At 67.1% G+C, this 14,459-nt stretch overlaps 3 protein-coding genes across 5 annotated transcripts; 1 reads left to right on the forward strand and 2 right to left on the reverse strand.

The window, feature by feature from the left end:
• Positions 1-1,222: 1,222 nt before the first annotated feature.
• RNF26 (ring finger protein 26) lies at positions 1,223-4,139 on the forward strand. The gene has a single exon (XM_084495541.1). The coding sequence runs from the start codon at positions 1,418-1,420 to the stop codon at positions 2,741-2,743; it is 1,326 nt and encodes a 441-aa protein (XP_084351667.1). The 5' UTR covers positions 1,223-1,417; the 3' UTR covers positions 2,744-4,139.
• Positions 4,140-6,886: 2,747 nt separating this feature from the next.
• On the reverse strand, positions 6,887-9,412 carry C1QTNF5 (C1q and TNF related 5). The gene is made up of 3 exons (XM_084495523.1): positions 9,286-9,412; positions 8,310-8,554; positions 6,887-7,929 (listed from the first exon to the last, which is right to left on the reverse strand). Exons 2-3 carry the CDS (start codon positions 8,533-8,535, stop codon positions 7,412-7,414), a joined length of 744 nt encoding a protein of 247 aa, XP_084351649.1. The 5' UTR covers positions 8,536-8,554; positions 9,286-9,412; the 3' UTR covers positions 6,887-7,411.
• Positions 9,413-9,551: 139 nt separating this feature from the next.
• Positions 9,552-14,448, reverse strand: MFRP (membrane frizzled-related protein). Of its 3 annotated transcripts, none has more exons than XM_084495517.1 (13): positions 13,204-14,448; positions 13,010-13,106; positions 12,669-12,797; positions 12,279-12,443; positions 11,961-12,204; positions 11,736-11,866; positions 11,498-11,623; positions 11,334-11,410; positions 11,066-11,214; positions 10,776-10,906; positions 10,538-10,672; positions 10,289-10,416; positions 9,552-10,174 (listed from the first exon to the last, which is right to left on the reverse strand). In XM_084495517.1, exons 1-13 carry the CDS (start codon positions 13,255-13,257, stop codon positions 9,977-9,979), a joined length of 1,764 nt encoding a protein of 587 aa, XP_084351643.1. In that variant the 5' UTR covers positions 13,258-14,448; the 3' UTR covers positions 9,552-9,976. The 3 variants fall into 3 exon arrangements, with proteins under 3 accessions (XP_084351643.1, XP_084351642.1, XP_084351644.1); XM_084495516.1 differs by having other exon boundaries at positions 9,552-10,201; XM_084495518.1 differs by lacking the exon at positions 12,279-12,443 and having other exon boundaries at positions 9,552-10,201.
• Positions 14,449-14,459: the final 11 nt, after the last annotated feature.

Raw genomic sequence — 14,459 nt, forward strand, 5'->3', positions numbered from 1 at the left:
ATGGGGCCACCCATGGGGGGGGGCAGCACCCTAAGGAGGGTCCCAAATGCCCGGCCGGGGTTGGGATTGGGATTTGGGATTTAGGGGCACGGTGCCAGCAGCCCCCACACCCCAGCTCCACCCTTCCTACAGCGCCCAGGGTCCCGTGGAGGAGGTGGGGGCCAAGGGGGGGTCCCTGGCCCCATTTCCCCCCTCGGCAGCTGCCCCAAAACCCTTTTAGCTCCCTGTTTTCCCCCTCCAGACCTGCCAGAGGGGTCCCTGGAACCCCATTTTGAGCAAATCTGGTGTTTCCACGTGAAAAAAAAATAAGAATTTGGGTGTTTCCGACCCCCTGCACCCTCCCCAGGGGGCTGCTTGGGCCCCCAGGGAAATGGGGAGGGGGCTGCAGGTTTATAGGGTTTATGGGGTTTGTGGGATCCGTCCCGCAGCGGGGAATGAATGGGGCCTGCCTGGCCCCTCCACTTGGCACTTTTTATTTTTTATTTTTTTTCTATTTTTTTTTTTTTTTTTTTTTTTTTTTTTTGGCCGGGCCCTCGGGAACCCAAACATTACCATAAATGCTCAAAGCCGCTCGGCCCCGTCACGTGGGGCTCCGCACACACCCCGCTCTGGGGCTGCGGGCTGCCTTTTGGGGCCAGGGACCCCCAAAAACCAACCGGGCTGGGAACGGACAGACCCCCGTGGGGACGGACGGATGGACGGGGGCTCTGCCACCCCAGCCAGCTCCGGGGCCTTGGGGTGTGATTGGCTTTGGGGTCGTGGGATCCCGTTCCTACAAAGCCCTGGGGCTGCGGGCTGGGGGCTGCCGGGCTCGTTGCCACCACCAGGGCTTGGGGACACGGCAGGTGCCCAGCCTAGGGGATGGCGGTGAGGGTGGGATCTGCTCTGTGCTGCACAAAGCAGAGCCCCACGGTTTTAGGGTGGCTTTGGGAGCCCCATAAGGGACCCCTGGGGCGGTGCTGCCATGGCCAGCCCCGGCCCCGGCCCCGCCAGCGGGTGGCAGGGCTGAGACCGCCGCACTCATCACACCCATGGGTGGCCCCACCACTCTCCTGCCTTAACCGCCGTTGCCCCTTTAAAAGGGGCGGTACCCAACCGCCGCCGCCATCCAATCGTAGCCTCCCCGCCTCGCCGCGTCGCACGAACCACCCAATGGCAGGCGAGCCGAGCCCCCAACCTCCTCTCCCATTGGCCGGCAGCCGCGACAAGATGGCGGCGCCCAGCAGCGGGGGGCCCGGCGGCGGCGATAGCGGGGCGGGTGACAAGATGGCGGCGCCCATAGGCGGGCGACCCGGCTGCGGCGGCGGCGGCGGCTCCGACGACAAGATGGCGGCGCCCAGGCGCGGGGGGCGCGCCGGCGGCGCGTACAACAAGATGGCGGCGGGCGCCCCCCGCTGAGGCGGGGCCCTTAGCAACCATGGCGCTGCTGCTGCTGCTGCGCGGCCTGCGCCTGGCCCTGGACGTGCTGCTGCTGCTGCTCGACCTCAACTTCTTCCTCGTCTCCTCGCTGCTCGCCGCGCTGCTGTGGCTACTGAATACCATCGCCAGCTTGCCCACAGCCTGCTGGCACGGGCTGATGTGGGCAGCGGGCGGCGCGCTCCAGGCGGTTGTGGGGCTGCTGAGGGGCTGCTGGGCAGCCATGGAGGGGACGAAGGCTTTGGGGCAGCTGGTGGTGCTGCGGGGCAAGGAGGCGCTGAGGCAGAGCCTGGCGGGGCTGCTGGGCTCGGGGCAGGCGGCGTGGAGGCAGGCGTGCGACGGGGTGGCCATCGCGGGCAGCCTGCTGGCTTATCTCCTCAACAGCGCGCTCAACGTGGGGCTGCTGGGCGCCCAGAGCCTCGGCGCCCTCCTGCCCGCCCTGTGGGACGCGGCGCTCAGCCCCGCGCTGCGCCTCGCCGAGCTGCTGGCCGCCTGCCTGGCGCACGTCTCCAGCAGCGCTGTCGCCCTCTCCATCCTCTTGTGGGCTCCCTGCCGCCTGGCCTGCGAGACGCTGGCTTCCCTCGCCGAGCTGCTCATCGGGGTGTTTTTCGTCAATGTGTACGGATTGGGGCTGCTGCTGGTTATTATCGGTGTTGGGGCTGTTCTGGTGAACCCCGGGGTGCTGTGGGTGCTGGTGGGGCACGTTCGGGTGCTGCCCGCCTGCCGCCGCCTGCAGCGGGAGGCGTGGAGGCTGTGGCAGCTGGCGGTGCTGGCGCTGGGCATGGCCCTCACCTCGCAGGCTTGGCGCAGGATGGTGGAATGGAGCCTGCAGGTCACCGACTGGAGCCGAGGAGGGAGAACCAGGCACCAGGACAGCGAGAGGCGAAGAGACGTGCCCCCGCCGAGACCGGCGGCGCCGGGGAGATTGGTGCTGGCCGTGGCGGGGCAGGAGGAGCAGCCGGACACGCAGCGGGTCCCGCAGGCACGGCCGGCGTTGGGGAGAAGCTCTGCGGCAGGACAGCGGCTGCAGAACCCCAGGGAAGAGCCCGGCAGCTCCCGGGGGAAAGCTCCGAGGAGAGAGCAGCTGAACGTGGCAGCTGGGGACGGGGCGCCCGATGACGACCCCTGGGTGCTGCTGAAAGAGCAAGAGGAACGGAAGAAATGCGTCATCTGCCAGGACCAGACAAAGACGGTGCTGCTCCTGCCCTGCAGGCACCTGTGCCTGTGCCAGGAGTGCACAGAAGTCCTCCTGCAGCAGGCCGTCTACCAGCGCAACTGCCCGCTGTGCCGCCAGATGATCCTCCAGACGCTCAACGTCTACTTGTGAACGTCTCCTTGCTTCTCCCAGGAGGTCGGGGCTGCCCCCAGCAGTTCCCAAAGAACTCGGGGTGGCTTGAAAGAGGCTGCCGGGGGCGTCTGTCACAGCCCCGTTTGGGACGTGACCAGGTTGTAGCTCTCGCTAGCAAGCGCACGAGGTGATCACCGCAGCAAGCCGAGGGAGGGGTTTTATTTTTTTGTTGTTGTTGTTGACAACTTTTTGCTGTTTCAGGGCCCGTTTCCTGAGCCTGCAGCGGTCCCAGACCCAAAGCAGAGCACAGAAAGATGCTCGGCTCCCCCCTAGCCAAAGCTGAAAGGGTGAAGGCTCAGCCCTCCTGGGAAGCGCTGGGCCTAGTGCAAGGCAAGGGAGGTTTTGTTGTTGTTCTTCTTCTTTTTTTTTTTTTTTCTTAGTGAGATTTGGCCAAAAAACTACCTGGCAGTCTGCATTTACAGCTCATTCTTCCTTCTGCCACGTAAATGTGGCAGCTCCCAGCGCAGGGCACAACGCACACCCCTCCTGCAAGGCTCCTGGCAGGCGCTCTCCAGCTCTCCAGGGGGTGACTTCGGGAGGGAAGGGGACTCCCCAAATCCTCGGGGAGCCCCCCGAGACATTCCAGCACCAGGCACACGCGTGGGGAGCGGTACCAGGACCACAGCGAGGGTTACGCTCCTCTTCTGTCTTGCCGCCTGGCCGAAATGCAAAAACGCAGCTGGTTTTGTTACAGGGGGGCCCAAAAAAGCCCCACGGGGCCCTGCACACCTCGCTGGGGAGGGCTGAGGTGCCTCGTGGCCCCCAAGAACGCCTCGTGCTGAAGAGTTTTTCCTTTCCCAGCCGCTCGCCTGGGCTCAGCCACGCGCCGGAGCCAATTTTGGCTGGAGCCAGCTTGGAAGGAGCCTCGACTCCTCGACTGCGAGCCAGGAGCCTGAGGGCGGCTGGCGTGGCCCGCGCCGTTCTGCTCCCAACTAATCGATTTCGGTGATTTTTAGCCAAAACGGAGGCAGCAGAGGGGCCGGGCTGGGAGGCGCCTCTGCACTGCAAACCTGAGCTGTGGCAGGGCACGGTCCTGCCTGAGAGCAGCTCCCTGGGCACATCCTCATCATTTTGGGGCGTGCAGAGCTCCCTGCCCTCCCCAGGCACACAGCACCCAGCAGAACTTCGGGGCCAGCCAGCTTTTGGGGTGCAGCATCTCCTCCAGGAGCTTTGGGACGAAGGACACCTTCCCAGGACTGCAGTTTCTCCCTGCAAACTTGATTTATTGTTATTATTATTTTTTTTTTGTAATGCCAGCAGCCACGCTTGTTCTTTTCGGGCCTGTTTGTAAGAAGAGAGAAAGCTTTCGCCTTACGTTTACCTGTTTGCACTACGAGCTAGATACCGAGCGGATTAAAGTCTCCTTCACCACAAACTGCCTCATTTTTGGGAAGGGTTTACCTGTGGGGGGCTCTACCTTCCCCATGGGCTCTGGGGACGCCTGTCCCTGACCCCACAGGCTCAGGAGCGCGGCCCGGCTGGGTTCTGGCTGCGTGGGGATGGCACCGGGGGACACCGAGGCACCCCCAGCCTGTCCTTGGGATGCTGGGGATGCCCCCAGCACCCCCAAAACGGGGGATTAAAGGCTCTGCGGCCGTGCTGCCGAGCGAGGACAGGCTGTGAAGGACACGGCTCTCCCCCGGGAGCCGTCCCGCACGCACTTGGCTCGCTCACAACCCGAGCCACCAGCAATTACCGGAGGGAAATGCATCCATCGGGCGGCCGCAGCGTCCGGACACTGCCCTGGCACGGGGCCTGGCTGCACGGAGCCATCCGGGGCACAAAATTGTTTTTTTTTTGGGGGGTTTGGAGCTCACCCGGGAGCCTCGCAGCCGGAGTTTAAGCCCATCGGGGCTGGGGGAGCATTCACGGGCACAGATGGGGGGGGAGGCTGACAGCTTGCTGGCAAGGAAGCCCCCCAGGCTTCGGGAAAATCCCCGAGACCCCTTTGTGTGCCCAGCTGCAGCCCCCCGGCCCTAATGAGCTGCAGCAGGGCTCGGGGACAGCGGGGAGCTGGCAGGGATAAAGGCTCCGGGCCGGTGGGGAGGGAGCAGGTGACGATCAGCAGCAGGACCACGGGGGGGCTTTGGGCTGCTCCCCGGCACCAGCTTGGCTCCCTCGTTATCGGGGGAGCGGAGCAGGATCCCAGCCAGCCGGATCGGGGATGGGGATGTGGGTAGAGGCCTCCTGCAGCCCTTTTGGGGCCACCTGAGGCCGGGGGAGGTGGTATCGGCCCTCCCCGAGCTGTTTTCTCGCCAGGACACGGGGTTCTCCCGCTGGGGTTGATGAAGAGGCCGGGCTCTGCTCTTCTGGGGTCTGTGCTCGTGGTCCTGTGGCCTTGTTTTGGGATCCTGAGCTCCTCACCCTCTTCGACCTGCTGGCACCCGCACAGCGGGGTGGCTCCGGGTCCCAAAAGCACCAGACAGAGCCTGGATTCGTGACGAATTCGGCGCAGACAGCCCCATACCTGCATGCTGCAGGGCCCCCCCCAGCCCTGCTTTGTCCCTACGGCCCCAAATCCCCCCCAAACACCCCACTGGCCCACCCCATTGAGGTTTAGCCCCCCGTTTTCCCAGCTTGGAGCCCTCCTTACCCGCTCCCAGGAGGCCCCTTCGCCATCGGGGGCATTTCCCCTCCCCGGGGAGGATTCGGGACGGGGTCTCTGCGGGGTCTCGGGGGCGATCCTCTTGGCTTCTTCCTCGCACAGCCCTATCGGGCTGAGATTTGGGGGATTCCTGCTGGCTCCTGGCCCCCCCCATTGCTGCAGGAGCTGCTCAGCACCTGCTGGGGACCCTGCCCTTGGCGCGCCACCGAGCTGCTCCGGGAAGAGCTGCCAGCACTTTGTTGTATTTTTATTTATTTTTTTTCCTCCTATTTATTTTTAAATAAACATTTCTGCACAAACCGCTGCCTCTGCCAGCTGCCCTGCAGGCCCTGCCTGCTCAGCCCGGCGCTTTTATAGGGTTTGCCCTGGCCAAAGGGGTGGTGGGACCCCCCCCCACCCCACAAGCTGGGGCTCAGCTGGGACCGGGGCTCTGCCCCCTCCTTGCTCGGGGTGCTCGTTATGAGCTGCCAGAAATTAGGGCCTGCTGTGGCTCCCCTCCCCTAATCCCAATCCTTTCCTAATCCCCCTCCCCAGGCGGCAGCAGCCACCCTCCTGTTCCTCTTGGAGGGGGTCTCCGGGGGTCCCTCCCTGACCCCACAAAGCTCCCAGCGGGTCCAGAGCCTCTCCAGAAGCTGCCGGGCTCAGCGTGGTGCTGGGCGCTCCCCCCACGATGTTATGGGGCCCAGAGGATGCTCCCAGCCCCCCCCCACCCCACAACCTCCCCTGGCCTGGTCCCAAGGAAAGTCCTCTCCCTCCCAGTTCCGCCCGGCGAGCTGCCCTGTTTATCCCCGAGCGGCTCCGCTGACAAAAAAAGGCCGATTTCAACCCAAACACACGCTTCCGCCGCGACCCAATCCTGCTCCGGGGCTGGACGGGGAGCTGTAGGGCCTTCAGCCCCGGTCCCAGAGCCCCTATGGGGTGGGGACACCCCGGGGGTGCGACCCCCAGGTGGGACGCGGAGCGAGGTGCCCCCGACCCCAAATCCCATCTCTGTAGGGCCGTGGGTTTGCTCGTCCCGCTGGCTGAAGGAGTCGCCCCCCCTATCCAGAAGCCCCCTCCCTGGCTCGCCCCAAATCCCCGCGGGACCAATTTGGGGCCGGAATGAGGAAGCCCTTTGCTCCCCCGGCTAAAAATAGGGTCCCCTCCCGGCGCCGGGTCACCGCGCTCCCACTCCATCCCGACCTATGGGGGGTCCACAACGAGCCCCCCGAGGCACCGGGGGCAGGGTGGGCTTCTCCCCCGACCTACGGGCAGCCGGGACCGGGGGGGGGGGCTGCTTGGGAAATGCCCTCCCCCAAAAAAATGCCCTCCCGGCCCCTCCCCAAAACCAGGGCAAGGGCGCACGGAGGGAGCGCAGGGCGCAAAGCGGGGCCGCTGCCTCCACCTAGCGGCTCCCCGCCGGCTCTGCGCCCCCCCTGCGCCCCCCCTGCCCACCCTAGCAGGGGCTGCAGCCCCCCGGGAGGGGGTCCCGAGCCCCCCCCAGCCAGCCCCAGAGGCAGGGATGCAGCAGGCACAGGTAGGGGGGAGGACCCTTTTATTGCGGTGGCTGGAGAAGGGCAGGGGATGGGGGTCACGGGCAGGGGTTTGGGGTCACGGGCAGGGGTCTGGGGTCACGGGCAGGGGTCTGGGGTCACGGGCAGGGGTTTGGGGTCACGGGCAGGGGTTTGGGGTCACGGGCAGGGGGCCCCTCGCCGTGCCAGCGGCCAGGCAGCCCAGGCTCGCCCCGCACGCAGGGAGCTGAGCCCAACCCCGGGGGTGCCGCGTGCCGGGGGGGCGATGGCAGGAAGCTCAGGGCACGCCGATATTTGATTTTTACAGCTCCTTCATCCCGCCCTGGAGCTGGGGAGGGAGCTAAAAACGCTGAAATCCCGCGCTGTGCAACCAGGGGCCGCATCCTGCCCCCTTCCAGGCACCACAGCGGAGCAGGGGGAGGACGCCGAGCCCCCCACCTCCTCTCCAACCAACCCCTGCCACCTCCCCGCGCCGTGCCCGAGCAGGGGAAGGGGCACACACCCCCCGTGTCCCCGTCCCCGTCCCCGGGCTCAGGCGAAGACGGCGGAGCTGTGCCAGTAGGAGTAGACGAGGAAGCCGGTGAAGGTGCTGTCCGTCTTGACGCTGGCGTAGAAGCCGCTGTAGTCCCCGACTCCCACCTGCACCCACACCTCGTCCTCGGGCTCCAGGCGGACCAGGGCGCCCCCGGAGAGCGAGGTGGGCTTGGGCCAGCCCCCGTAGTACTGGAAGAAGGAGGCGACCGACTGCCCGTTCTTCATCAGGTCGAACTGCAGGCTGGCGCGGTAGACGGTGGCGTGGACGGCGAAGTAGTAGAGGCCGGGCACCTCGCAGGTGAACTTGCCCGTGGCCGGGTCGTAGTGGCCCTGCTCGTTGGCCAGCACCACGTCGAAGCGGATGGGCTGCTCGGCCGGCGGGGGGCTGCGAGCCTCCGAGCGCTTGGCGCTGAAGGCCGAGCGGGGGGGCACGGCGCACTCGCCCTGCGCCCCCTTCTCGCCGTGCACGCCGTCCACGCCGGGGCTGCCCGGCTCCCCGCGGGGCCCCGGAGCTCCTGGGGGGAAAGGATGGGGATGGTGTCGCCTCGGGTGCTGGGACAGATCCCCTAAATCCCCCCCCCGCCCCAAGTGCTTTGGGGTTGGGTGGGTATGGGGTGGTGGGTGTGTGGTGTGGGGTCACTGGGGAGCTGGGGAGACCCCCTGAGGGTGGGAGAACCCCCCCAAGGAGCCAGGGGATGGACGAGGCACCCACATTTGGGGTTCCCAAAGAGGGAGGTGGAAGGGATGGATGGGGACGGGGGAAACGGGGCAGTGCCAGCGGTGGGGAGCAGGACCGGAGGGGGTGGGTGGCAGGAAAGGGGCTCTTTTTGGGGGATTTTCTCCCCGTTTGGCAAAGTAGAGTGGGCTCCCCTTTATGGGATTTCTCCTTCCTTACCAGGTGGGCCCATCTCGCCCTTCTCCCCCGGCAGCCCCACGGCCCCGTCCCGGCCGTCTCGGCCGTCTCTGCCCGGCAGCCCCTGACCCCCGTGCAGCCCCGGGGTGCCCGGGATGCCCGGCTGCCCCGAGCACAGCCTGGGGATCTTGTTGTCTTCCAGCTGCACCGAGCTGCCCACGAGGAGGAGGAGGAGGAGGAGGAGGAGGAAGAGGAGGAGCAGCTTCATCTCGTCCGCCGTGGGGGGGCTGCAAGGGGGCAGAGAAACATAACAGCTCCGCACACCCCGGCGCGCAGGGCTCGAAACGGGCAGGCAACCACCACCCTGCAGCTGCCCCCCCTTTATTATTTTTTTTTTCCCCTTTTTTTGCCTTTTTGGCAAGTGCTCGGGGCCGGCTGCACCTGCCGCAGCATCCCCGTTGCCCACCCCCGAGCCAAAAATCTTTGGGGGGGGTGCCCCAAATCTTTTGGCACGGGGAGGGGACCCCGGGGGGCACCCGCAGGAGGTGCCGGCTGCGTGTAGGGGCTCGGAGGGGCTGTGCCAGCTCTGGGCCTGGTTTTGGGGTGCTGTAGGAGGAAGATGAGGGCTCGGGCCGTGCGTGGTGGGGCGGCAGCTCGGGGAACTTGAGGAGATTGGGGAACTCGAGGAGCTCGGGGCTGCGGCGCGGCCCTGCCCTTGGCAGCATCCCCGCGGCTCCGCTCGGCTCCCGGCTGGCTCCCCGCGGCACGGCCGGCTGGGGCTGCAGCATCCCAAGTTTTATGGGGCCGTTTCGGGACCACCCTACAGCCGGGACCACCCTGAGGGCCGGGACCACCCCGCTGCCCCCAGCCCTCTCGGCTACCGGCGCAGCGTTGGCCCCTCTCTCCCCGTGGCCTTGCTTCTCGTCCCCCTGCTGAACGGGGAGGAAAAAGGAGGAGGAAAGGGGCTTCTCCTCCACCCCGCTGCCGCAGCCGGGACCCCAATAGGGTCCCCACTCACCGCTCCTGCGCTGCGGCGGGGCCGGGCTGCGGGCTCTTCCCCAGCTCCTCGCTCTGACGAAGGCCCTCGGAGAGGCAGCCTCTCCCCCCCTCTCTCCTCCCCACGTCTCTCTCCTCCCAAACTCCAAAGGAAATCGCCACGGGCCCCGGGAGCCAAAAGCTACAAGACAAGGGGAAAAAAAAAAGGAAAAAAAAAAGAGAAAAAAAAAAAAAAAAAAGAAAAATAATCCCCACGGTGTGGGAAGCGCGGTTGAGCAGGGGGAAGGGAGAGGAGGAGCGGGGCGAAAACCACCCTGCTGGGGGCAGATGGAGGGAGGAAAAGGGGAGAAAGGGAAAAAAAAGGGAAAACCCTGGCTCCGGGGTTTTGGGGACATGGGGACCCTCAATTTGGGGGGCATTAACCCTTCCCCTGCCGGGCTAGCAGCTGTCGGAGAGGCTGGGCAGAGCCTGGAGATGCTGAGACCCCCATGGGGGCAGCTCCAACCCCCGGGCACGGCCCCCCCACCATAAATCTTCCCCCGTAGCGAGGCTGGGGAGGGGCAGCCCCTCTCCAGGGACTCAGTCCTGGGGGAAATCTCACATCACCGGGGTGCTGAGCCCTAAGAGGATGCCCTGGCCCCGGGGCAGGACGCGACAGGAGTTGGAAGAAGGGGAGAGGAAAGTTTGGGGCAGGAGGGCTCGCGCTGGGGGGCTCAGGGCTGGAAGCACTCCACGGGGTCGCTGGAGTCGGGCAGGATGTTGCAGTTGATGGGCCAGAGGATGCCGAGGAGCCCCAGGGACTGCTGGCAGCGCAGCTCGGCCGCCAGGCAGACGGCACGGCAGGGCTGCAGGACGCCTCCGTCCGGGGTGCATTTGGGCACGAAGAGGCTGCAGATGAGGAGCCGGAGGTGCTGATAGCAGGCCAGCTCCATCAGCGTCTGCGGGACGGCGCTGGGTGAGCTTGGCACGGGGTGGCCGAGCGTGGCACGGGGTGGCCGAGCCGCCCCCAGCTCCCCCCGGCTCACCTGGTAGTCCTGCAGCACCTCGGCGGCCCCCTCCTGGTCCGGGATGGCCAGCCAGATGTTGGGGAAGGAGGTGGCGTTGTAGCCCAGCCCCAAGCACATCTCCACCTCCACGGGCTCGCAGACGGAGCCTGCCACATGGAGAGGTGCTGCGCTTCTGGCACCGGCACGGAGGGGGCACCGCTTTCCGGGGGATCCCCTGGGGGTGGGTTTAGGGGGAAAAGGGGTGAAATCCCTCCAGATGGGGCTCACCGAAGGCCGGGTAGGAGACCCCGGTGCAGTTGAGCTCGTCGGTGCCGTCGGGGCAGTCGTGCCAGCCGTCACACACCGACTCCAGCGCCCGGCACTCGCCGTTGCCGCAGGAGAACTCGGCGGGGCTGCAGGTCTCTGCGGGGCGGGAGGACGGGGAGGGGGGGACATAAGGGGACGGTTTTGCTCAGCCTCGGCCTCGAACCCCGCCGGGGACGGGCTGCACAGCCCCGCCACCTACTCTCCGTGGCGTTGCGGGCTTGGTAGGTGGCGAAGAAGCCGTCGTCTGCCACTCCTTCATCCGCCACGAACAGCACGGTCATGACGTGGCGCGAGGAGGTGAGGGCGGGTGGCAGCTGGTGGCCGCAGAACCTGCGGGGCCACGGGGGCAAAGGATGGGGTCAGACGGGCAACGGGGCCATACGGGATGCCCCAAAAGCCTGTCCTTGAGCAGCACGTCCTCGCCAGCCCTCGGTTTCCCCGGCTGAGCCGCGGGAGCTGGATTTGGGGAGGGGTGGTGGTGGGGGGTACCTGCCCATCAGGCTGGCGGCCCCGGTGCCGGCGCTGTCGTGGACCTCCACGAAGTCGAAGCTGCAGTCGTCGTGCGGCTCCAGGCTGAAGTTGTGGAAGCGCAGGTCCACCACGTGGCCCAGGGGCACCGAGATCTGCCACAGGCACAGCTACCGGGGCGGGGGGACACCGTCAAGCTGGGCAGGGGCACCCACCGACCCCTCAGATGGGAGGAAGCCTTCCTCCCCGCCCGCCCTCCTCCTCCTCTTCCTAGCACCCCTCGGCTCACCTGCTGGTGCGGGTAGGGCTGGGGATGGCTGGGGGTGGAGAAATGCCCCTCCAGGGCCGTCAGCGGGCCCCCACACTCTGGGGACACACACACCATGGGGCTGTACCCCCAGCCCCTTCCCTTACGCCCCATTTCTCCCCCCCGTCCCCCCTCCCCGGGCCCACCTTTGTGCTTCAGGCTGCAGTTGGCCTCGTCACTGCGGTCCTCGCAGTCGTGGAAGCCGTCGCAGACGAAGCCCAGGCGGATGCAGAGCCCTCGGTCACACAAATGCTCGTCCCAGGCGCAGCTCTCTGCGGGGTACCAGGGCGCAGGGCTGGTGGCCGTGCTCTGCGCGCCCCCTGCCCCAAATCCCCTGTTTCTGGGGAGGTTTTGGGGGTGTTCCAACCCGCGGGGGGTGCTCACTCTCATCGGGGGCCACGGCACGGTAGCGGGCGCTGAAGCCCGGGGCGCCCACGCTGCCGTCGGAGACGAAGGTGACGCGCAGGAGGTTGGAGTTGGTGTTGAAGGTGGGGGGCACCACGTTGCCGCAGAACCTGGGGGGACCATCCTGCAGCGTCCCCTTTCTCCCCCACCCCAAAAATTGTTGTTGGGGGGGTGGAGGGGTGCCGAATCCTTCCCGGATCCTACCTGGCGGTGCCCCCCCGAGCCGGGGCTGGCTCCGCGGCGCCGTCCCCGTGCTCCTCGTGGAGCTCCAGGCGGTCGAAGAGGCAGGACGCCGTGCCCTCCACGCTGAACGCCTCCATCCGCAGCTGGATGGCGAGCCCGGGGGCCACCTCGATGTGCCAGACGCAGAGCGCGTGGGGCGGGTAGGGGCCGGGGTGGTTGGGGGAGCTGAAGGAGCCCTCGGGACCCCGCAGGGTGCCACCGCAGGCTGCAAGGGGGACAGGGGGCACCCGGTGAGCCGGCACCTCAGGGTGACGCCGTGTTGGGGTGTGTGGGACTTACCCGGGGCTGGCGGCGTGCTGGCTGCGGGAGGCTGGCTCCAGGTTGGGGTGGAGGTGGTTTTTGGGGCCGGGGGAGGTGTCGGGGTGGGTGTTGAGGGGCTGGTGGTGGTGCCACGGGCGGGCAGGGCGGCGGCGGGGGAGCTGGGGGGCCGCGGGGACGTCAGCTCTGTGCGCGGGGCGAGGAGAGGCTGCGGTGTGGGGAGGGGGCTCGGGAAGCCCACCCAGCCCCACGTGTCGGGTCCCTCCCCGCTCCTGCACGCAGGGATCCCCCTTTTTGGGGAGGTTTGGAGCAGGACGGGTGCCCTCGCCGTGCCCCGAGTCCCCCCCCAGGAGCCAGCTCCGTGTCCCCATCCCCACGGACCCGTCGCGGCGCCCCCAGCCCCGCACTCACGGTGGACGACGATGGCCAGCAGGAGGGCGATGAGGAAGAGGAGGACGGCGCTCATCAGGGCCACGCAGAGCCAGGTGAACCTACAGTCGGCCCGGTACCTTCCACCCTCCTGGCCCCACAGCTGCCGGCCTGCGGGAGGGCGAGGACAGCGGGCAGAGCACGGTGCCACCGTGCCCCCACCCCGCCACCCCCTCCCCAGCTGGCTGAGCCCAGCCTTTTGTCCCCTTTAGGACCCTTTTGCCCCCCCCTGAGACCCTTTTGTGCCCCCCGGGACCCCCGGGCAGCCCCACAGCCCGGTGGGGAGCTCCCCGTGGGCGCGCGTACAAACCCCAGGCGGGTACCGAGGCCATCCTGGGGGGACGCGGGGCTGACCCCATCCTTGTCTGGGGACGTTCCCGGGGGCTCCTCGCCCTCGAAGACGGGGTTGCAGAACTCGGTCTGGGCGAAAAGACGAGGGACAGGAGAAGGACGGCGCTGTGGGGACGCGCAGAGACCGTGGGGGACCCGTGGGGCAGCTCCCCAAACCCGGCCCTACCTTGCTGTGCTCCAGAGCCTCGGGGCAAAGCGTGATCTCGGTGAAATCCTTCATGGCACCAGGCGCTTCCCAGCACGCTTAAAATCCTCCCCGCTGTGCCACGGCCACCCCTGGTGCCCCCCGCACCTCCCCGCCCGTCCCCATGGCCGCTGGCACGAGCTGCGCCCCGCGGAGACCCCAAAACTTGTGGAGACCCCAAAAGTTTGCGCGGAGAGCCCCGGGCGGCCCCAGCCCCGTCCCCTCCGCCGGCCCCTTCCCCCTGCCCCGTTAATCCAGCTCAGCTGAGGATGCCGAGGTCAGGCCCTGGCACGGAGATCCCAGCACCTTAAAGGGGAACGTGTGCTCCCTCCAGAGCTGCGAGCCCACCCCACAGCTCGGGGAGCCTCTTTTGGGGTTCCCAAAGGGGCCGCTCGGTTTTCCCGGTGCCTCCAGGTGTCCCCAAAGGGGCTGCGATGGGGAGCTGGGGCTGAGCACGTCCCTCCCAGCCCCACATCTCCCTGTGCGGGGTGTCCGAGCCCCACTGCCTGCGTCCCCACTTAATGCCCCATGCCGGCCCCGTGCCTGAGCCAGGCAGAAAGAGGGCTTTGTTTAGGGTTTTTTGGGGCAGAGCGCGGCTGCTGGAGGACCAGAGGAGGAAGAAAAGCTCCCTTGGATGCAGGAGGGGGCCCTGCCGTGGCCACCACCTCCCCGTTTGTCCCTGTGGGGTGGCTGCCTCGGTTTCCCTGCTGTCCCCACAGCCCCCGTCCCTCTCCGGCCAGGCACACGACGCTTCCAGCTACCCATTTATTCCTGCACGAAGTCTCCCTGGTACGAGACACATCCTGCCCATCTTGCTTACACAGTAAACGAGCCACCTGCCGAGCAGCAGCGCTGCCCCAGCCCGGGGACCTCGGGCAGGGCGGGATGGGGAGGAGAATAAATTAGAGAAAAAAAAGGCTAAAAAAGGCCACTGGCGATCGCTAGCCGGAGGACGGAGCAGCGGGGCCAGAGGGGGGGGACACGAGCATCCCCAAGGGGGGCTCCTGGTTTCGGGGGGAGCTCCCCGGTTGCAGACAGTCCCAGGGAGCCACTGTCCCCCCCCCCTTATGGGGACGGGCACCCCCGTGCCACCCCCCGGATGGTTTAAGGCACCGGCGTATGAGGAGGCAGGTGGACACCCGCCCGCAGCACCCCCGGCTGCGAAAAGAAGTCCGGAGAAATTCCTCCCTCGGGTCCATCGGTCGGGATCTGGGCTTGTGAAGGTCACCGGAGGGCTG

The sequence above is a fragment of the Aythya ferina genome (genome assembly GCF_964211825.1).
Source record: "Aythya ferina genome assembly, chromosome: 22".
Taxonomy (NCBI): domain Eukaryota; kingdom Metazoa; phylum Chordata; class Aves; order Anseriformes; family Anatidae; genus Aythya; species Aythya ferina.